The sequence below is a fragment of the Rhipicephalus sanguineus genome, chromosome 2, assembly GCF_013339695.2.
Source record: "Rhipicephalus sanguineus isolate Rsan-2018 chromosome 2, BIME_Rsan_1.4, whole genome shotgun sequence".
Taxonomy (NCBI): domain Eukaryota; kingdom Metazoa; phylum Arthropoda; class Arachnida; order Ixodida; family Ixodidae; genus Rhipicephalus; species Rhipicephalus sanguineus.
The window spans coordinates 81840582-81865016 of NC_051177.1; the positions used below are offsets into that span (position 1 = coordinate 81840582).

General features: G+C 40.3%; 1 protein-coding gene across 4 annotated transcripts in view; it reads right to left on the minus strand.

The window, feature by feature from the left end:
* Positions 1-220: 220 nt before the first annotated feature.
* The window catches only part of LOC119383237 (MAP kinase-activating death domain protein), a 75297-nt gene continuing 51082 nt past the window's right edge, over positions 221-24435 (minus strand). For all 4 annotated transcript variants that reach the window (XM_049412457.1, XM_049412458.1, XM_049412459.1 and 1 more), the window contains 10 exons: positions 21922-22042; positions 21007-21223; positions 17481-17507; positions 17124-17234; positions 16191-16355; positions 15247-15319; positions 14681-14787; positions 2873-2945; positions 2422-2468; positions 221-536 (listed from right to left, as the gene is read on the minus strand). In XM_049412457.1, the coding sequence (XP_049268414.1) occupies positions 459-536; positions 2422-2468; positions 2873-2945; positions 14681-14787; positions 15247-15319; positions 16191-16355; positions 17124-17234; positions 17481-17507; positions 21007-21223; positions 21922-22042 (1019 nt within the window). In that variant the 3' untranslated portion in view covers positions 221-458. The remainder of the gene's footprint in view (positions 537-2421; positions 2469-2872; positions 2946-14680; positions 14788-15246; positions 15320-16190; positions 16356-17123; positions 17235-17480; positions 17508-21006; positions 21224-21921; positions 22043-24435) is intronic.

Sequence of the window (24435 nt, forward strand, 5' to 3'; positions counted from 1 at the left end):
TTATACCACCATGTGAACTAGTCAGTAAATAAGCAAACTTTAGACACAGCGGGATCTTCAACAGCAGCATCGTCCTTTTCGAACATTATATTTGATTAAAGCTGTCTCGTTGGTAACCAGGGTTTCCTTATTTTACCTGAATAAAAGGTGGCACTTCTTTGGCAAAAGATGAGCTTGCATCACACAGTCTGCAATACGAAAATAAAGGCAAGACGGCTAGTTTGGGTAACATCGATGTGCTTTTATTTTTCAAGTACAATAGTGTCAGGAGCTAGCCTGCTCCAGACCATGCAACACTCACATTCATGACTCTGGCAAGCCTGAAACTAGTATATGACACATCTTGTAACTTGCGACAGTGTCCTTTTGCTAAGTATATATATATATATATTTATATATATAATATAAACGCCTTGTTGTCGGCGGTGCGAACTCTGCTTCTTGCAACTTTGTAGAGTTCATGGATGACTGGGCCGGGGATCACCAGAAACAACGTATGAAAAAACACAGAGAACTGCATAGCATATATCATTTGCCTGAAAAAGAAAAGAAGGAGGATTAAAAAAAGGCAGACATACCTACAATTAGTTACCTTCAATAGAGATACAGTATAGCAAGAAGCCCAGTTCACACAGCCGTCGAACACTGTCAAGTCAGCGTCATGGCAGTGATGTCAGTCATGAAATTGTGTTCTCTCGCTTCATTTTTTTTTTTAAGGATGAAATACTGGCGATGTTAAATATTCTGAAATGATTCTGACAATTGTGTACACACCCACTGAGCTGGTAGCATAAGCCCTTTGGATCACTAACAGACTGATTTTAGCACTCTGTGTAAAGCGTGTACCTTTTATAAGTCCTTAACCCTTTGAGACGCCATGTACATAAATGTGTACACCACTTGTTTTTGCTATTTGTATCGACTAGGGGCTAAGTAAGAGCACGATTCATTGAGCTTTGGATGAACTGAACCTCCTTAATAATAAATGTGTCTTCATTTAACTTCATTTTGCAGTGCACAGTTGCATATGCTCACTTTGCTGAAGACTCTACCATATTTCACGAGTCGTTCGATGTTCCGCTTCCCGCGAGCCACGTCAAAAGTACAATTTTTCTTTGTCCAACATGGACATAACCGAAAACAAACTTGTACTATTTTTCTAGCCTGAGCTTTCATTCTATTTATGCAAAAACAGAGCATAAATTGCTTCAGAATAAATATATATATTAATTACAAAGTAATTGGGAATGATTACTATAACACGCCTAAATGAACGCATCACGACATTATTTTTGTTGCAATATAATATCTAGTGCCTTGAAATAACATTGTATCGAATTGACGCATTTACAGAGAGTTCTTCATAGGTGGCGTCTGAAAGGGTTAAATAAACTATGGTGAGTTCCTGGCAATATATTTACCGTATTCTACAACATCTGGCAGAAGTGATTTTGGAGTGAGAGTAAGATGGAATAAAATAGAGAAAGTTTTAAATATGCACATGACTACATATCGCAGTGGTGCCCCATTACGAGTTTTCAGTCGCCTCTACATTAGGGACATGGCAAGAATGATAAACATCACTCAGAGAGCCAATCTAATTGGCTGACCCAGTGATGTCACGGGTGATAATCCCAGCTTCAAACATGAGTGGCTTGGTTTGTTGCGGCACCTGGTGATGCAGAGATCAACCAGACAGCCAAAGAGTGTGGCCTCCACTGTCTCCAGTATCACAGCAGATGACTGCGGAAGGCAGAGCTTAGCCTCAACTGCTCTGTGAGAAAGTTGAGGAGGAAGAGCAAGGCTTGGGAGAAGTGCAACCTTCAATTCACTGAAGCTCCCTTGATACAAACTGCCTCACCTAAATTATGGTGCGAGCTACTCTAGTTGTGACTGCGTGTGCAGTCAGTGCCATTTTGAACGCTGCCGAATAAGGCAATGATTGCACGGAGTTTTCAAACTGGCCGCATGCACAGTGAACATTTCACGTGTGCGAAATGGAGGCTGCCTGCTCTCTAAGCCACTTACATAATTTCAATATATCGTTTCCGGGACATTTAAAAGCATAAGCCAAAGTTACCAGCAAGTCACTTTTGAGGAGACAGTGTTGAGAAAATGCCACCTCATGATAGACGCTGATGCCATGACGGTGATATGACAGAGCGTTTGACGCCTGTGTGATTCAGGCCCAAGAAGGTACAAGATATTCACCATTACAACAATCTTTTGTGCTGGTATCTTAAGTCTACGAGTGCACATGCCTGACAAAGAGAATTCAACAAAAATTGCAGTGCCTCTGTTTTTTAACAATGCAAGGTTGGCTTATCATATGTTAAAGTTACTGCTACAGTGTTTGTCACAGCTGTGGCTTTGAAGCCTTAACACGTGACTTTCAAGGAAGTTACTACTTAACCTACTTACCATTTTAGACTCATACTTCCTCTCAATAATACGATGAGTCTTAGGGTCTGCAAGAGAACGAAGACTTAAGTTAAAGTCTCACACATAAAAATGTGTGCAAGTGTTGCTGCACGTCAACATTACTGCAGGTACCTTTGTTAAACTCGCACTGGCATATCAAATAAATTTATGGCAGTAGATGACTGGCCCATTTTCAAAAAATAATTACAACCGTGAAGTTTTACTAAAAAGCAAGAAGAAAACACTGACCTCTACTGCAGTCGCAGAAAAAAAGATCAACATTATAAAAATGAATAAACGTTTCTGTTCATATTCTGCCATGCATAGAAAAAAGTAACAGGGTCACTACATGACTTGGTTTTTTTTTTTACAATATCAAGGCAAGTACACATAAGCGGTGTAGAAAACTGACAAAAGTAAATGAATTGTTTCATGGCAGTTGTGTACTTACTGTATTCTTCAAGTACAAAGATGATATCCTTTTGAGTGTAGCATCTCTTGATATTTTCTATCCTTACAAAGAACTGCAAAAGTGATGTTTCCCAATATAAGAAATACAAGAAAACTTATAAGAACTGTAAGCAACAGACTTAATTAGAAGGCAGTCAGAGTTAGAAAGCTACCATATTTCCTGCATTACATAGCATATCTATTTTTTCAGGGCACACAATTGATACAGTACATGCAACTAGCTAAGAATGCTAAACATTCTTGTGCTGCAGAACAACCACGAGTTAATCTGCACATACTTATCATTAAAAAAAGGTTCTGTCCTTTAGCAAATATTTAAAAAAGAGACGTCTATAAAAACATGCTCCCATTAAAAATGACAGCTGTTTAATTTTTTAGGATAATTATCATTATTTATTATTCTTGATTTACACTTGTGATATATATATGTGTTTGTGGGTAATATTGAAAACTTGGAGAAAGATATCAGTACCTTGTTACCAATAATTTTATTGCAACGTGGCACATCAATGGTAATAATTTTATGTGTACTTGTACTGGTCATAAAAAAAAGCACATTTGTTTTCCTCAACAAGTGTGCGGTATTACTTTATTGCAATTAGTGTGTTTGGTGTTAGGGTCCCATGTCTTTAGAGCCTGGCCAAATGGTGAAAAAACAAAAACAAAAAAGAGGACAGACTGGAGAATACAACAAAACCTCACATCTGAAGCAGTCAACCCATGCAATGCACTTAAAGCCAATGGATCTGAGAGTGCAGAATACATGGTGCTTGCATAGCCAGTTCATAATCTTTGTCACTTCTATTGCCATTTGTGTATTTTTGATGGAAGCAGACAGACAAGAGAAAATTTTGTATTTGAAGTGCGTATTCCACAAAAGATACCCAATCTAGACACACATATGGCAAGATTAAACATTGCAGCCTAGCAATACATTTAAAAAAGTTATACAATTTTTAAAAAAAATAATGCACCTAAAGTAATAAAATTATGCTATGCAACACTTTTCACTTCTGAATGCATCTGAGTGCCAGTCCTCTGTATTAAAATAAGTGAGTTGCAGACTTAAACCACAATGTAATTACTAAAAAAGTAGACCTACTTCTCACTGCAGTGAAGTCATTTCAGATGAAGACATTCGAGCTATGCTAAGGTGAACAACATTACAGCATACATGTGGGACAGATGCCACTGAGTGAGCTTGTTTCTGGGAAATTCACTACACAGAAGAACTTAAAGGGACACTAAAGAGAAAAACGATTTTTATCGTATTGGTAAATTACTCTTTTACAATACCAAAATCACCACTCTTACTGCAAAAATACACTTGGTAAGCAAGAAAACGCGCAAAAAGAAAATGCAGGTGCGAACGCTACCATGACATGACCACACCAATCGCCGTGACATCATAGATTTTGATGGCGTCTACTACAGCCCTAATTGGTAAAAATAAAGTACATTGTCCTCTGAGGTACCTAGACACTTAACGTACCAGGCTTCAATGAATTTCATTGAGCTAATGTCGCCAAAATATGAAATGTTCACTTTGATATCCGTGACGTCACGAGCGGAAATTTTGGTGCGAAATTTAAAAACGATACTTTGACCTTGATTTTCTCCTCTTTTAATAAGCCTATGATGATGAAATGAACGACATTAGTGTTTTCAGAGAACAATTTAGCAATCTAAACTGATTCATTGTTTCACTTTTGTGTCCCTTTAAAGATGCAACACACAACACTGGTACTACTTCACGTCCGACAACATCGATTAGAAACAGACAATCCAGAGCTCTGATGGTACACATGACAAATTGGTCTCCATGGGCCCAACCATCAAGACCTCCTCATGTGTATTGTCAAAATCATCATGAGTTTGTGCATTTACTAGGCTTGTGCGAATATTCGAGCACTTACATATTACAGTATTCAGTATTACAGTATTCAGTATTATTACAGTATCCGAATTCGCTTCGATTCGAATTTAAATTATTGGAAATTTCGAAGTATTCGAAATGAACGAGTAGGTGTGTAGATGTATATTAGCCCAAATGTAACCCCACCTGTAAAGGTGGTTACACTGCAGTGGAGGGGTGCTATACCGTGGATAGACCTTTCCAGAAAAAATCCGCACTGCCGCGAAGCCTCAGTTCAAGGTTAAATGAACATATTACCCTCACATCGATTCATCATTTTTTGAGTTTAAAAGCTTGTTATACCAGCCTATATGCTCTAAGTATAGTAAATTTTAGAATGTAACATATTTTACAGGTTATCACTTGCACTGTACCGAAAGTCAAATCCTGCTACTATTCAAAGTTGCTTCCACTTCCTTTGAACCAAAAAGGCTGACATTTGCACATGCTTCCTTGTTTCAATTTTAAAAAGACATAGTGCAGGTTAGTTGGGTCATGACAAATATGCTAATTTTTCTTTGTAATATGTGATATATACTATTCGAATTCAATTCGAAGTTATTCGACCAAATCCCGATTCGCTTCAAATTCGATTTGGACCTAAAATTTACTATTCGCACAAGCGTAGCAGTTACCTGTTTATGCTGACAAACGAACTTTCGAAAAATAAATAAATAAAAATTCAGCATCTTCTGCACACTGGCTCCGATGTGCTGATAAAAGTCGTGTGCGGATCATTTCTAATGAATGCTGTCGGTTGCGAGTGCCTCCGCGTCGTACTGCGCCTAACTTCTCTCGTACATTCATTCTGTACACCGAGTTTTTCCGAAACAATCTTGCTCACATTTTCTTTCTACACTTCTCCACGCAACTGCCAGAAACAAGTGTGCATGCAACAAATTTACAGGTAGGCTACGCTGGAAAGTCTGCTTCTACACTATGTATGTCACTGCAACCCACTCAGTGCTACTAAAATATTCAGCATCATTTACGATGTGTCAGACTGCTGGCTGCAGTGTACGCGTAAAGAATGAAGAAGGGAGAGGCCTTATATGGCAAGACCCCATGCTTTCAAAAATATGTCATGTACCGAAACAAATTTTTTTTTTTCAATGGTGTTTTCTTTTTTGTGAGGTTTTGCTGTAAGTTAATGCACTGCCACAGCAAGCGCACCAGATTCTAGAGAACAAAACACTAATAATATAAAAAAAGGTTACAGAGGGTTCAAAATACACCAAAAAGGGAGGAAAAGAAAAAATAAAGAAAACAAAAGCAGTTGGGTAACAAACAGATATCTACAGCTAAACATGGATCATTTCAGTGGAAGGGTCGCAAAGAACATCATGCTCTACTCCTTCTGGTGTTAAGAAACAGTGTGTCATGCCAGTGCAGAGTGAGGTGGATGGGTGATAAGACACAACCAGGTGCATTGTGGTACACACTACATGTGCTGCCGTTTCCCAACCAAACATATCATACGAGGTCAGGTGAAACGCGCGGAAAAATAATGGAAGGCATCAAACACTTTCTGCTTACAGAATGAAAAAGTCCACAGAACCACAAAGCTCGCAGTTTCCAGTGCAAACCTATAAAGTTTTCAAGTCAACAGTACAGTAAAATTTTCGCTAGCTGGATGTCTCCACTGTAAACTTGGAGTCTGCTAAAACATACAAAGCCGAGAACTATTCTTAAGCTTTTAGTATGTGTAGAGGCTACGAAAGTGTGGAATGCTTGAAGAAAACACAAGTACAAATTGGTATTGTTACTCAATATTGTTAATACTTAATGCCAGTTAGTATTACTGAACACTTGCTGGTTGCCTGTCAACGATTAGGCAAACTTCGTGTGAAACCACAAGGAGGAGAATATTTTACGTAACAAAGACGACCAACTAGCGTGACAGCAGAAAAAAGAAAGTGTTCACCAGATTCTTTTGCAGCTCAGACTTATAAGTTGAAGTACTCAGAAACATTTTTTTCCCGCTGGATTTTTTAAAATAGCAGTCCTTAATTCAAAGCCACACTATGGCACGTAATAACTCCTCAGGTTTGTACAGAATGCCTGTTTTAATACCATTTAAAGTTACGGCCTCTACTAATCCAAACTCAGCAGTCTAAAAAAAAACAATAAATGTGCAAAGTGAGGCGCACAAGGGACGGGTTTTCGTTGTATCCAAGCACATGCATCACAACATACATGCAGAAACACGTGCATATAGAGTCACACTAGTATATACAGCACTTTGTGAAGTTTCATACACCAACGAAAGCATTATTCAAGGAGACAGAAGTACCATCACAAGCAAAATGGCAAAAAGGCAGAAACGAAAGGCAATAATATAACGCAGCAGAAGATTTTGGGAGGAAGTGCAACAACTCTTCGCAGGCAGCAACATCTGCAAGAAGCGGAATACAAACCCGTCAAGATGGGAAACTACGAAAGCAGAAAGTATATAAAGATAGAAAAAAAAGAAGATAGAGAAAAAGAAACCCCGAAACCCAAATTGCATGGAAAAAGGGATTGGTGACACCCACAAACCGAAAGCAGCAGCAAAAGAAGAAACTTTTGGAGATGGTCAAGTCAAATAATTTGGTGTTACTCCAATTCTACAGGAACCAAGCAATATAGATATATAGTAATAATACACAGCATCATGCTTTTTATTTTTAAAGTCCAGGTTGAAAAAGAGAAAGAGAAGAAAGATAGAGAAGGAAGTAAGGTGGTGCATGTGCGTCTGCTTACGGGCACGAGTGTCGTCTGCCGCTGCAAGGCTGCCGCAACTGTTAGTTGCATCAGCCTAGCAGCCGATGCAGCGTACTCGGCCACTGGCGTGTCTACAAGTGTACGTGTGTATGTGTGCATGTGTGTTTGCATTGTGTGTATAGAACAGTATCATGGCGTGCAACTACAAGTGCAGCTAAGTATAAGCAAATGCCTATACAACTATTACTAGCACTAAGTAGTGGCTGCGGTTGTAGCAGTAGTGGTTACGGTGATAGTTGTAGTGACAGCCATTGCAGAAGCAGCCTCCGCCCTTCTTTTTTCAGCTCGATAAAGCTTTCGCGGACATGAAAAAAAAAAAGAGTGCTCTGCCAAGAGCACCACTACTCGACAGTTAGCCACAAGCGAGGAGAGAAAGCTCGTGAGAAATTAATGCATCCTTAGGGCACAAGGCAAGAAGCGTCTTGCATTATCGCTCGACTCTCTAAGCCCTCTTATACGAGTGAGTTGCAAAAGGTAGCAACAAGGAAAAAAATAAAAGTTGGGTCTGTACCTCAAAGTCCTTTTTCCCCGTTCACGTGGGAGTAGTGGACAAGAGACACACAGCGACATAGAAGAAAGAACCCCAGGGTTGGCGTTAGTTAGAGAAGGGAAGGGGAAGGGGAGGGGAAAATATATATATATGTATATATACAGGAATGAAAGACTGTAGTACATACACGTAAATGGTAAAATATGTGAGTAAATGAGAAAAATAAAATGCTGGCTTTGTAGAAATGACAGAGCACAGAGGCATGGTAAACACTGCTACAACTGTATGCCATCTTGCTGCCCAACTGGACTACAGAAGAGTCTTGCTGCAAGTGGCACAAAGACTAGGAGGAGGAGGCACCTTTTTTTTTTGCGTATGTGCTTTGAACGTACTAATATGTTCGAGTCTGAAGCGCTCTTCTTTTTAACACACACTGACATTTTTTTTTAGGCCAGCAATGCTAACTGACACATACTAGGTACACTGCATCTCATTCTGTCTGCTAGCCTAGCTTTCTCAGATGTCAATTTATTCACTGTCTGTAACAGCCTATCAGCATGAGATCAGGATGCCCAAAAAGAAAAAGACAAAAGAAAAGTAGGAGAAAAGAAACATACAGGAAGCAACAAAAAGCAGTCTGCTTTATATGAAACTGAAACCGAAGAAAGAAGACGAAAAGAAACAGCCTAATAACCAAACCGTCCTAGGTAGACAATGCTGAAATATCTCTTTTTAAGCTTGTTCTTGGTTCATTCAGTGTTGAACCATGCCAGGGGATCAGAGCAAAAGAAAGATGTGAACACATCAGAAGGATGGAACAAAATGTGAGCACATACAAGAAGAACAGAAGACGAACAGAAGCTGGTTGAGGAAATAACGGGGATCTGTTATTTGACTTACAATACAACTTATAGGCTTTGGATGTGAGAGGCAAAAAAGACAAGCATGTTGTCAAAATCAGTGGAGAAGACACAATAATAGGACCATCTCAAAAGTCCCTTCGCTTGCTCCTTTCTTTTCGAACATACGAAAAGATGTTTTTGTGGGGTGGGATAGAGAGATGTAGGTACGTGTAGAGATATAAGAGGCAGAAAAACAGAGGTATACATATATGCAAGAGAAGATGGTTATATATATATATATATAGGGGGTAATATGTACGGTGGAATCAAAAGCGAATAAAAGAGAGGGAAAGGGCAAAATGTTTCAAAAATTGCATGCACAGACCTCATTCCAAGATTCACCTCGCTAGAGAAGAAGAGCAAAAAAGAGAACTGGCTTCAGAAGGCACGAGACTGCTGCAGACACTAAAATAATATACTTTTTTTTTTTTGCCCCCACCAAATCCTAAGTCTCCTTCTCTCTATGCGCCCCCGTAACTGTACATAGTAGTATCCAGGATGACAAAAATCGAAGGAAAAAAATGAATAAACAAAAAGGAAAAGTTTGCACTGGCAATAAACACTTTCAAAATATTGGTCTGGGCGAAGTACAAACTGGAGCATCAATAATACTAAGGCTTCTAAAGGAACTTTTAAAAAAAATGAGCGAAGAATAAATAAAAGCCGCTCTTTTTAAAGAACAGAAGAGCTTTTACTGCCTAAAAGTAAAAAAAAGGAATTAAAATACAAGAGGAACGTCGAATGAACAGAGACCTTGTGGTCAGAATTAGGTAATCTATCGGCGTTTGTGACAAGCAACGCATTTCTCCAGGGTAACTGTGTGAGGACCTATCAGGGAACTGAAAAGTAACCTTGAAAAACAACACACGAATAAAAAGATAGCGAGGATTGAAAAAAAAGGGGGGGGGGAGATAGGAGAATAACTGCTCTTTCGGAGCAGCACGGGCCAAAATGCGATTCTGGGTGTTACAATAGGGCAGGAGCATGGAGCAAAAGTAGCTCTGACATACAGCCTCAGTCACCTTAAAAAATGGGTCAGAAACTGAAAAAAATAAAGTACGAAAAAGAAAACTGAAGACAACAGGGCCATCAAGCATTCGGCTGCACTATACCAAAAAAGTAAGCAAATAATGGTCAAAGCAAGCCATAGGAGGAGTTTTGAGAAGGTCCTCTTGACACAACAAAGGAAAAAACTAGAAACCTCCCGTCGTACGCTAAGCTAATTATTGACACATCAAGGCTGTCTACTAAGTTTTTCAGAGTCCAGTTAACGACGCATGAGAGAACTGCATGGCATGTGACACAAGTTTTTCAGAGTCCAGACTCACTTCTATACGTGCTTATTCAACTCTGTAATCTTGAGAGTCAAAGCACAACCACAATTTGCTTGTTTTAATGCCTAGTGAATCTCACGCCGGTTGCAATGAGTCCTAAACATAATCATGCAATCAGATTCAGGGAATGCCTTAAAAGAACAAATATCTCTCATTTGGTGTCTCACTTGCTCCTTTTTTTTTAATATTACATAGCACATGAAAAGTGAAATCAAGATAATCACAAGACTAGCGAGTCTTAAGGTTTGTTTCATTGTTTCACCACATTGTATGACACCAAATGCAACAGATGTGAGATACAGTCGAACCCAGATATATCGAATCTGAAGGGGATCACAAAAAAGTTTGATATATAGGTAATTCGATATATAAAATATTTTATATATATCAAAAATGTTTCAAAGAGCTTTTAAAACTGTTGAATATGCACAATAATTCATTATATGTGGGTTTGATATATGCAGGTTCGACTATATTATGGTAACAGTGAATATTGGACACTCATAAGAAATATACCGACAACAAAGAAATGACATAACAATAAATGCACACTATGATGTGATTTTGTACAGAGACTTGTTAACACTTCTTCCCACAGAACGCTAAGTCACAACTTTTCAGTGTTCAAAAAATACTTTTTAGAAGACCTCACTATTTGGCTTTTGTTTTATCCATTTCAAGAATTATTAGACTCAAGGCCAACTTAGTGCTCGCTACACCAAATATCTGAACACAATTAGATTGTGATGCTCGTTGTAAAACCAACACCCAGAGATGGTGATTTGACTATTGAAAGCCTACGTGTTAGAGTGGCTTCACTTGTGCACAGTAGATCACTGACACCAAAACACTCAATATGTCATAGCCCTGTCTTTTTGTTGAAACTTCGTTAGGTGCAGTCCTCCTTGCATGACCTGGATAAAGTCACACATAAGTTCTTCCTGGTAACACGTGAAGACCAACTTTTAATTTGCCATACTTGTAGGAGGCACAAGTCTACAAACCTTTCATATTCTAAGCATTCCTTGTTGTAACAATCCAGACCTCTCTTTCTTTAATGAAATGCCACATTAAAAGGGATGAAATCTAACGCACAGATAAACAGAGCTAAGTAGACATCATGTCCATTTGAATAGTGAAGCCAGGAAACAGTGGAACGTTTTATAGTCCTAAACTGTGATGACAGCGCATAGCTACAATACTAAATAGCTGACAAATGCCATTTCTTTGACAGTACTTTCATGTCAGCTTCGGATGCACTGCCAGCTTTGACCTCATTCAGATGTTCTGCCTACACTGGTCACTTATTAAACGAGTGCCACAGCTTCAGCTAAGATTTCTAACGATCTTCACGCCATCTTTTGGAAGTCACCCCAAAGTGTTTGGCTTCCGACATGCTATCAGTAAGCATTAAAGTTTAAAGCAGCAGCTTCTCTACCTGTGTGTAATGTAACAACTTAGAGAAATGGCAAGCAAGAATTCTCGTAGTAGAAACTTGCTTCATACAAGCAATAATAGGTTGCTTTGACAATGTACAAAGCAGTGTTCGTCCTTTCATAACTGTGCTACAGGTGTGTGTGCGTGAACACATACCTATACCGGGTTTACAATACACGCATGCAAAACACCGTTAAGCTCACAAACTTTTTTGAAGCACTACTTTCTGCTAAAAAAATCAGTTTTACGGGGGCCTGCAAGGTGAACGAAAATACAATTTCCAGTTCTCTCAATGGCCAATGCAAGGCCAGAACTTCCTACACTTTGCACATGGCTGCGTCACCCTCTTTCAGTGCAGTAAAACAGTGTGGATGGACACTGAGCTCGATATTTTATGCCTGCAGCTTTAAAACATGGCTGTCTTCTTCATTTTTCTTTTTATTTTTAAACAGTATTTACACTATGCCCAGCTGATTTAACCAGCTGATTTAACTACATTAAAATTTCTACAGCAGACCTAAGTCTTGAAAAGATAAGGTCCATTTGTCATAACTAGAAATTGGATTTCATAGTAAAAAAAGAAAGCTGCAATGAGCTTCAGTTGTACAGAAACTAACTGCTGCTACTTCGAAATGACAATGTTGTCACAAAAATACTGCTGCACAAATACTGGTGACACAGCGAAAGGTTGTGCCTTTGTCAGAGGTTTCCTTTCAGACATTTAATTATAGCCCCAGCTTGAGAAAGTGTATTTAGGACCACAGCTTCTTAAGGGTGTTCTACAGATTGCTCCTCTGGTCATAGACACGCATGACATACGCAAAAAATCCTTCCAATAATTTTTTGGGGGTTACTTCTCGTCAGGTGATAACACGACAAGGCATACAGAAGTGAAAGTTGGCAATCCCTGACAAAACTTGGCACGACAACTGCCATCCTTACAGTCAACCCTCGCACGATGCAGTCAGTTATCGACTTTTCCCATTACACTGGAAACAAAAATAGTGTAAAAGCTCAAGAGCGTGAGGCAGTAAAATTTGGGCACTTCAAGAACTACTAAATTACTGAAAATAAAGCGCTGCATTACTCTGTAGAAGCTTTTTAAAGGTCTTCATACTGCCAATAAAAATTATCAGACCAATTTCTGCCTTTTCGTAAGATAAAAAAAAAGAACAAAAAAGAATTTATACGTGAGTTTTTAGCACTATATGGGCAAAAATAAAAGAAAGGGAGGCAGCATAAGCCAAAAAGAAAATTAAAAACTGCATACTCCTCCTGTTGCTCTACAACATGATTGCATAAAATAGTGCCTTCTGCAGCTGGTAAAGCCAAGTCAGATGAGAAGCCAAATCACGTATCTAATCCGCAAATGAAACATGATGTGGCTCAATGCATGCCACAACCACTCATTGACAATGCGCTGCTCCGTGATTTGGTGCTGGCGAATACACCACGATCCATTCGCAGATCGATTCAATGAATTGTTCGGTCATGGGACTGTACTAGTAGGATGCAAAACCGCCTTCAGATGCCGTTGACAGAATGAGCGAGCAAACTTTTTCAATTTGAGCCTTGCTGCTGACATAACTGATCTAGATAGACAGAAATTTTTAATGATAATCCCGGAGATGTTAGCCTCGTTTTGTCACTTGGCTTACTACTCCAGGAACTCATTTTGCTGCTAAAGTAATTTAGCTGGATGTCTCTGCTTGACTAGCACTTTTCTTTTTCCAGGCTTATTTTCGTTCATCTTAGATGCGATGGACTTTCCAGTTTTGTATAGAATTCAAAGACTAATTTTACTTGCGCCGTTTATATATATATATATATATATATATATATATATATATATATATATATATATATATATATATATATATATATATATATATATAATACACACACACGTCCATAAGCTGCAGGCAAAGCAGCAGGACTGGTGCCAACCTTCAAATATTAAAATCTTGGTATATCCATGTTCCAAGCCCGTAAGACAACGGAAAATTTGCTGAACCCCTTTCAAGTTCAGCTATAAGCCAGCCATATGAATGAAGCCAGGCTACATACGGTGAAAGTAAGTGTGCAGAAGAGTCACAGAGTTTGATATTTTAAGCTGTGAGACCACCAGGCTACTGTTCCAGAGTCTGACAAGACGCAAAGCCACACTTGCAGCCACATTCCAGTGTTCCCATGTTTTTCCATTGCATGCCTTACTTCTCCGGACTGGTGAAACCTCGACACTCAGATAGCTTGGCAGTGCTAAATCCCAAACAAATGTTAAGATCTGCTATAGTATTTGAAACTGGGGTACAACAGTCTTTGTTAGAGCGGATGTCATACACAGATAAATATTGGCAAGCTGGGAGCAAAATGTTCACATCACATAGATACGGCAGTACTAGGTCCGCTGGTAAGAGCCAAAAAGACATAAATGCATAAAAAACTGTGTCGCAATCGTTATGGAATGCGCAAAGCCTGCGAATTCCCTGAAACACTTCTTTACCCTAGCGGGCCATAGATTACAAATTCAAAGGTTAGCTGCACCTTCAAAATTTAATAGACCATCCGAAAAATAATACACAAAAGCTGAGAAACACAGCGTCGCCAGAAAGTAGCCAGGTCAAATACTCTGCAGCAGAACTGTAGACACCTTACGCTAATTTCTATTCCCGCAAGAACCGCATATGACCACAGCCTAAAGACATACATTGACCCTAAAAAACATTGCTGCAAGAAGATCCTGGGTTACATGGCTAGGAAATAGAAACTGACAAAAGACTGTTGAACTCGGGACATGCACAGCTCTATTAGGCACCACTGCCATCACATGATAGCAGAGAAACGCTCGCGCGAAATAAAGATGCATGCATGAGGAGAGAACAATGGCATAAAGAAAACCACAGTAAAGACACAGAGAGAGGCACACGCAGGCATTGAGAGTGCTTACCTTGCTATTGGCAAAAAGCAAGCCCACGCCTTCCATGCATACTTGCAAAATGCCACCTTCACGTGTAGTCAGGTCCAGCACTGGAAACTCTCCTCCAAGTTCCGTGCCTACAGAATGGAGAAGAATGAAATTCAACCGCAGAGCAACATTTCAACAGCTCATTTCTCGCATTTACTTCTGATATAACAATAAATACTGGGGTTTTACGCCCCAAAACCACGATATGATTATGAGAAACGCCGTAGTGAAGGGCTCCGGAAATTCCAAGTACCTGGGATGCTTTAGCGTGCGCCTTAATCTAAGCACATGGGCCTCTAGCATTTCTTGTCTCCATCAAAAATACGGCCGCCACGACCGGGATGTACTTACTTCTGATACAAAAACTGCTGCAGTCACATGTACAATGAATGCTCACATGCTGATCTTTCCAGATACAGTCGCGCTAGATCTAGCAATACACCAATAAAGAGCTTTGCATTACAGATAAATGCAGTTTTCCTTTTCTTTTTGTGACTGCATATTGAATGAGTGCTTTGTACAGCATTGTGTGTGCTTGCACTACTCACCAGACTTGAGCACATTTCCTTGGGCAGCAGCCCTCTCCATCGCCTCCTTTATACAGTAGTACATGTCTTTACACTAGGAGGGAAAGAAAAAGGTTCCTCGTAAGATACACGTATATGTGCGGAAGATGACTGAAGGCAGAGAAAGAAAACGTTTTCATTCAATTGTTTCAGATGAAGATATGTTTAAGAATAAACAGCCTGCAAATTCATTACATAGATACCACAAGATAAACCTAAAGACGCAAAAAATGCGAGATAAAAGAGAGAAAAAAAATGAGCCGCTGGCCCCAACACGAAAGAAATGATGTTCTCCGATTTTAGCAGCACTTCGGGATTTTACATGGTTATTTATTGTCCACCTAATTCCAGCTGCATGAGGATATCCACATTTTTCCCCCAGTGAAATGTGGCCAACACAACTTTGATTGAACCTGCAACATATGGGAGAAGCCAGACCGCCTATGCTGTGGGGAGGGTGGTTCATCATTTTTTTTTTTTCTATTGCTTTTGACATTTGTCTCCACTAACATACTAAATACTTTAAAAATTCTTGCAGCAGAATTCTCCCTGCACCCCAGTGCTTGGTAACTCCTAATCTATAACAAAGATTCTTAACCAGGCCTTCTGAGGGGCCGTTTGACAAACTTGGGTTTTCAAGCTGGCCAAATTTGCCCACTTGAAGCACATAGCTACAAAGAATATCTATTTTGCACCTTAAACATGGGCTATGTAAATGTACTGCCTGTATTGTACAGAAATGCTCAATAATTTGCAAATCAGCTTACACCTTTCGCGATAAAAATCCCATAGAGCATGCACATCACCATCTCACGGCTCAATAATGGCTTATTTCACTAGGACAGACAGCTACGAGTCTATTTTCTTCTTCCACTCACATCGAGATTAATTCTCACAAATGTCTATAAACTGCCAGTGCTGCTTACCTTTTTCGTATAGTACTTGTGGAGTTGCGTTTGGCCTGAGCTCCGCCTCCAGAGACAAAGTACCTTGTTTTTGGGGCAGTACGACATGTTCACCAGCCTCTCATACCACCAGCGTTCGATCACAACCCCGTTGGCACCGCGCAGCACCAGTCCATCGTCCCTCACCTTGAAAAACACAAACATTTCAAAAGTCGCTGTAAGTTGGGTAGCAGCTGGTAAGAAGTACCATCCTTATTGTCAGAACCTATGCAGATTCCCTACTTCCCATTAAGTTACTTCCTGGTGTCGCTACTTGGTTCAATGCCATCAGTGAAAATGCAATGTGTGTGCATATGTATATGTACACACACAGTGAGAGAGAGCGGAATTACGGTAACCGGAAAGAGCATAAGTGGAATTGCAGCTTAAATGAAAGAACTGCGTTTAATTAGGTTGGCTTTGTGTTTTGGTGCTGCACCTCCATACATCTTTCTCAATAAACGAAACTTCTGTAAAATGGAAGATATTTTCTATTCCTCTGGTAATATGTTCTGACAATTCTACCCTACGCCACTCCTTTTGACAATTTGCCATTGGTCTCAACAGCACATTATCCCCTAGATCAGCCAGTCACGTACAGTACTCATGGATTCAAATGCAACAACAAATTTTTTAAATATAATTACCGGTATGCGCAATTGCTCGAAATAACCACGTCATGTCGTGGCATATCTGATCTTTAAAAGATAATGTTAGCTCTGATCTACACGTTCCAAGTCGAAATTACGCCGATACGACCCGTATTGAAGACGGTGGAAACGAAAGTGTGCGCATTCCTAACTTATCCCGTTTCAATCAGTGAGTACTGTACAATGGATGATAAGGTATAATGACACGTATTCTGGCCCTGCCGAGAAAACTCCACAGAGGAACAAGACTGTTCACTGCACTCACCTCAAGAAACCTCACTTCCTCGTCATCAGTGTTTGTGGTGGTGTGAACGGTGAAACACTGTGACTGCATCTGTCGGCTTCCCAGGGGCTTGAGGTCAATTTCGTTTCCGTACTGTACGGTTAAAGGAGGCACATGAATGGCAAAAGGAAGAAGTAAGAGGAAATCACAATTTATGCCACCTTTTTCACCGAAAAGACTAGCAGTAATTTTTCACTCTGCTGTGCCATTTGCTGAATGCAACAGTTGCTCTTCATTTTGAAATGGTACGTATCCTCAACCAATATATATATATATATATATATATATATATATATATATAAAGTCAAGGAAAGAAAGATGACCGCCAGCCATACATACCTTCCTGATCCTAGTTCCATTCTGGTCCTGCGACAAGAGAAAAGAAAAAAAGAACAATTCAAGCAAACTAATTAACTATTATATTGTGCAGAAAGACATGTTCATAGGATACAGCATCAACTTCTGTCACATTTTTCCCGTGTTCCATCAAAAACGAACCTTTGTAAGTGTATTTACGAAAGCAGCAGCAATTGTGCAGTTTTATTTAATTTTGCTTCATTATTCGTTATTTTTATTTGTTATTTTGAGAAGCCCTCTCATTATCTGTAGCACAAAAACTACAAAAGAACAGAAAAGAACTAGGGATGGGCGAATATTCGGGCGTTTCGAATATTCGAACGAATATTACAGTATTCGAATTCGCTTCGATATGGATTTAGACTATTCGAAATTTCGAAGTATTCGCAATGAACGAATATATACATTTGACCGCACGTAACCCCCTGTAAAGGTGGTTTCACTGCAGCGTCTGGTTGCTGTGCCGTGAAACAACCCATCCAGGGGAAATCCGCACTGTCGCGAAGCCACACTTCAAGGTTAAATGTACATATTTTTTTAAGTTTAAAAGCGTGTTACACGGGCTTACATGCGCTAAGTAAAGTAATTTTTAAATTGTAACATAATGCACCACTTATAACTTGCACCCTACTGCTATTCAAATCTTGATACTATTCAAGGCTGCTTCCACTTCATTTCAAACCAAAAAAGTGGCATTCACTCATACCTAGTTCCAATCGTTAAAAATATTGGGCAAGGGTCATGACAAAAATGCTCATTTTCCTTAATAATATGCGGTAAATACTATTCGAACTATTCAATTCTAAATTATTCGACCAAATCACTATTCGCTTCGGATTCGCTTCGAACCTCAAATTCACTATTCGCCCATCCCTAAAAAGAACGGAAGATTATCTCTAAGCTTCCAGTCATCATGCTTACCGGCTGAAGCAGGTGGTTAGGTACATCAAGTCAGTTACAAAAACATGTGCCAAAACAATGAGCTGAGTATGAGGCATGCTGTAGTGGGGCTGGATTAATTTTGACCACTTGGTGTTCTGTAACGTGCACCCAATGCCTGAAAAATGTGCTTTTTGCATTATGTCCTCAGATAAATACGGTTACCACAGCCAGGTTTGGACGTTGCAACCTCAGTGGTAAGCCACCACAGCAGATGTTGGGTCCATTACAATAAAAACAGTACAGGTGCACCATGCATGCTCTCATGCTTCAAAGACAAGCATTTGCAGTGAGCTTTCGAGATAATTACATAATAGCTTCTTGCGCAACAAAGCAACACCCCGGCACTGAGAGGCACTAAAGTGGATGGTTAAGTTAGGTTGCATTCTTGGCCATCAAAAAGGCTTTGGATGTACACCAACATCATACAATGCAGCCTCTGTTGCCAGAAAATAAACCGATGACTTAATACTCAGCCATACATTGCAAGAGCCATCAGCACAGTGTTATGACTTTTCCAAGTCACTGAAAGGGGTACTCTTCTAAAGTCACCACCATATTACAGTAAAACAAATGCTCTAAAAGCCACTTTGTTAAATAGACTGTACAAATGACTATTGCTTTCAAAAAACAAGCATCTTGAGAGCTTTTTTATGCCTCTAGGCCTTGCACAGCAGGAGTACTATGAGGTGTTATGTTTATTTGCAGAAGTATGTTGTCCAAGATCAATGTGAGGTGTTTAATCACCGTGACCACACACCAGACAACAAACCAACTGCTGCTGAATGTGTTGTTTAAGGGGAGATGCTACTCGAAGACACTTTTTCTTTAATATTCACCCTAGGGCAATGAAACTTGAGCTGCTTATAGAACCTTTTATGCTGATTTCAAATATATAATTAGTTTTCTTGAAAGTTGCATACTTTTAGTTCTGCAACATGACAAAGTGAAAAACTTAAGCCTTTTGCCCCCCCTCTTTTCAGACCTAAACTTCAATAATTTTTTAGAATTGATAGTTCATAATGTTTCAAATAAAGTGTGGAATGCAAGTAACTAATTAGGAAGTCCATACAAAATATGTACTAGACGAGAAAAATTTTAACGTGGGAAGTTCATATTTCTCCTGCCCTAGTAAAAGTTTACATAACTTTTTTTTATTATATAATAAGAATATTGAAACTTAAACAAGATAATTGCATTTAACCTACTTTGGAAAAAATTTGGGAAAAATTTCATGCAGATCTGAGCACCAGAAGTACCCGAAAAAGGAGGGGCACATTGACAAAAATGGCAAAATTTGCGTTTTGAGAAAAACGAGTTTTAAAGTCAAAATTGCATGTTTATTTATCAAAGATGTCATTGAATGCGACTAAATTTGTACACAAGAAAGAGCAATCCTCCTTGTAGTGGCCACTGCCATTAAAATGCGCCAGCACCATAGGTTTGGCCCTCACAGCTCTTTCGAGCTGACTCCTCGACAAGAGATTTTTTCTTCAGCGCACGCCGACGGGCCCTTTGCTTCTCCTGTTAGTTTTTGAGACATTTTTTTCTGGCGTGTGCTGTCCCGTGATGTGCCAAGAGCAACCAGATCATGAGGCGGGAGCACGCCAAGCTCTTCCAGAACACGTTCAAAACTGGAGTGCCCTCGATTAAACCAACATGTTCAGTGCTGTCATATCAGCAATCAACGAAGACTCGTCCTCCTGTGATGTTTTTTTCGTCTTCGAAGAGTCCGATCTTTTTCTGGGAGGCACTCACATATTCGAATGTCGCGGCAAACTCGTCGGACGCATCGGCGTCACTGCCACTACGCCTTGCGGCAGCAGACGCTCTCTTCGTGGTTTGAGTGTTCGGCTTTGATTTGCGCCGGCGTCCTCGAAATTTGTACGCCACGTGAAACTTCACAGGCCGGTGACCGCACTTCCTATGGCTTTCTTCATCCATAACGGATAAGCACTCGAGAAAAGCGTTGTTCAGCTGCGCTGCTCAACGAGACACGGATCCTGCAAATAGGCTTCACAGCACACACAGGCGCGCAGCGGCCAATGGCGGCTCCCGATCCGTACCACGTGATTTAAAGCCAGTCGCGGCGCTCGAAAAAGGCGGCAAAAGCGTGCGTCTCTTTTTTTCTTGCGCTGCAGCAGCGCGGGAAACCGTCATTATTTGAACAGTGAGGCTCGGCTCTTCGCCTCATGCGGTCGACAATGGCGAGCGGCGGCGCATTATCGGCGGCAAGGTGCTCGAAGACAACACACTTTCGGCCTTTTGACAGCCACCTTGTGCTCTTTAGACGCAATTTTAAAGAGTTTCCAGTTGAGTCTCGGCATTGATTTTTTTTTTCAGAACAGTAGAGGTACTAATCTTAACAAAACAGGTGAAAACAAAAAATCGATAATTTTTTAGAAAACTCGCGTTTTTCGACCCGCATCTCCCCTTAAATGCTATTGACAGACAGCACAGCATTGTTTTACTGCTGTATTCACTATCCCCATCATTCCTGCTACTACAGCCAATCGACAGACACAGGAAACTGTCATAGTTAACAGCAAGAAAATAATTTCAGTCATACCACACAGTCGAGTGTGTCCAGCATGGTGTTGATCTCCGCACTGTAGACAAGGCTTATGTGACATTTTCCGAGCAAGCGGCGAGCCCGCCTGCGAATCTCATCCACAGGCACCTCCATCATCAGCATGAAGGCGATCAGGTTGGACAAAAGCGTTGACAGTAGCCGGTCCTCATCATGCTCCAGACGTTTCTTCTCTGGGCTCGAAAGAGTCCGGTACCTGGAGATACAACAACACCAATGACTGCCAGAGGCACAAAGCTGTAACAGCAATGAGCGCTGAGCCAATACCTACAGCAATACCTACTGGCTGATCCCAGAAGGGGTTTCACTCAGAAAGTATGAAGTTTGACTCTAATGTACAACACAAGTTAAAAATGAAGAGATGAAATTTACTACCCCCCTTCTGTCTTTAATGTGCATCCAAGCTTGAGTATTTGGCCAGTTTTGCTCTCTGCAATACAGCTGCTGCAGCAAGAAGTCAAACCAGCAAGCAACCCTATAATGTTGCCACGTTAGCCCAGTAGCTGACAGAGCCTACATATGGGCACGACAAATTTCTAATACGGCAAACTTGTAGCGTTTATAACATGTAGTTCACAAAAAGCAACATCTTTTATTAGAAATTTGGTGTTCTCGCCCAGTGAGATCCTGGAACACATACATGTGGCATTATGTTGTTGGCTGACCAAGCTCTACAATAGCTGTACATGTCACATGCACATAATAATGTGCAATTTTGTCACTGCATTATGCAACATTTTTTGTGTAGCGCACAAAGTGATCGTTAAGCGCCATCTTTTCTGACACCTCATATTGTTTGATTCCTGTGTTGCTCCCACCAACAATCACAGTAGTAGTGACACAATGCTGTGGTTGGCTAAAAAAGTGAAAAGTGCAGAGGACCGGGATGCTTGCCTTTCCATCAAAACCCCTGGTTGCTGGTCCATTCCTATGAGGTCACGTTCTTGAGCAACAGCATCAAAGAAGGCATCTTCCCAGAACTGAGGCTCACTCCATATGTTGGCCCGCTCTTTCCCTAAACAACAAGAACGTGGAAAGCACACAGTGAGATGTGTCCTACTAGTGAAATACTAAAGACAATATTAAAGGCAGAATGTGGTCATCACGACAGCTCTGGTTTGAACAATTTGTGCCGAAAATCTGAGAGTTAATAGCCATATGTTGCTGCAACTAACAGATCATTTGTATTAAAAATTATGGCAGCTTTGCACTAGTGGTGCCAAGCCTTAAGGAAGAGTGCCACTGGATGGCCTTCCTTGTTTCGCTTTATTTTTAACACGAAAGTGTTTTATGCCGCGGTCCACCACGGCTCCACTGACGCATTTCCATCACGGATATGACGTTGTAAAATATAAAGACTAACATATGGCAAAGAAAAACTATAAGAAAAAGTTCCGTCACCGGGAGTCGAACTTACGACCTCTCGATCGCCAGCACGCAGCGCGAAACGACTCCGCCACAGACAGTATGTTCTCTGCTATGCCAATGGCGAGCTGTTTATTGTACGCCATTTGCCGGTGGCGGTACTCAGAGATTGGCAGTACAGCGTGTTTTTGTTATCACTAGCGAGATGGCGCGAAGGGCTCGAAGAGTGCGCTTTAAATGTCGTCTCCCACGCGGATTAGCGCGCTTCTCGACAGGGCGTGGTCGCTCGTGCGGGCGCTTATCTCGTGATCTCGGTGGTTTGTGCGTCTTGCGCTCTGCCTGCAAGTTTCCGTTGAGAGCACGAAGGTCACCTCGCTCACTGCAGCGGCCGCTTTTGCGAAAGGAGCGCTGCTCAGACAGAAATAAGTTACAACTGTGACAGTTCGCGATCATCCTGTGTATGTTCGTTCCGCACGTCCTTTCTGCTTAAGCAGCACATTGCAAGTTTCGAGCGGCTTGCTGTTCTTCGTGTAACATTACAATTTGATGCTGTAGCATCCATTCCTTCGCGCTTGGGGCGAAAGAATGCACAACAAACGCTCAACTACGTCTGTGAAGACACGTTTCACTTTCGTGTTATACCGATTCCTATGACAGAGGGATCAGCAATGTTTTTTCTTCCTTTTTTTCTTTTTTTATCTTTCTCTCTATTTCTTGCATCTTTTTTGCATCTGTTTGTTTCTATTTCTTTCTTTATCTCTCTATTTCTTTCTCTTTCTCTCTCTTTCTATCTTTATTTCTCTTTCATCCCTTTCTTTCTCTCTCTCTCTCTGCTGCATTCTCTATCTTTCTTTGTTTCTAGTTATGTGTCTTTTTTTTGTGCCTGTTTCTTTCTGTCTTTCTATCTTTTAATGTCTCTATTCCCCTTATTTCGCTCTATTTCTCTCTTTCTTTCTATCACTTTCTTTCTGTCTATCTCTTTTTTTCTCTCTCTCTTTCACGTGTTTCATGTGCTCCACTTTGCCGAGCAGAGTTTTCGTTTACGCTCGCACCTGCTGTACTCGGTAGTGCGGCTTGTCCAATTCCTGTGTCACATTTCTGTGGCACCCACTTGTGGAGTTTTTCGCAACACCAGACAAACTACGGCAAGCTATAACAGCTTCGCTGTTAAAGACAGCTATAACTAATTCACCTAAACCAAGATGGACAAACAAGTAGGTACTCTATTTCGCTTACTCTCAAGACAAAACGGGGCATGAGGTTAAAAAGAAGTTTCATGTTTTTTTTTCCTGGTAAATATAGTTGTTTCTCTATCAAGCAGCCATGCGATAAAATGTAGAGATGTCTGCCACATTTAAAACAAAACTGCGAGATTTTAGCAACAAGAGAAAACAGCATTTTGTTGTCTACAGAACCGAATGCACTCAGTGAATATAACAAAATGACATAATTCTGGTGAGTTGCAATGTAGTTTTGAATAGTACAAATGGTAAAATCTAAAAATTTTAGGCCGCTCTGCTAGCAATGACGTAGCTTTGGAGACGTTTATCGTACGTTTATCAGGCAATGCATGCAGGAACGTGTCAGAACTGATTACGATGGTTGAGACCTTATATATTGTGCTAGCCGTGCAAACATCACAAAGGTCTGCGAGTATAACAGAATATTATTACGACAGCATACAACTTATACATGTATATCACCTTGGTTCACTTCATTACTTTAACAAGAACTCCAATCTTCTACAAGAAAACTTGCCTAATGTGTTAAATATGAATTTCTCCAGTGGTTCAGGTAAACTTTTTCAGGTAAACTCTGTTCAGGTGGTAAACTTTTTGCCAGAGGAAGCAAAGTGAGTAGAGATAAGAGTATAGTTGATGCTGTGCTTTACGAATAAAACTTGAGGTTACAGAAAGTTAAGGAGGCGCGAGTTCAGGATCTCATGGCTTATCCGCGCTGCCAGGAAATAGACAAAGGGACAACTGAAAAAAAGACACAAGTGTTTATTGTGGACGGTGACATGTTTAACTGATATATAACATG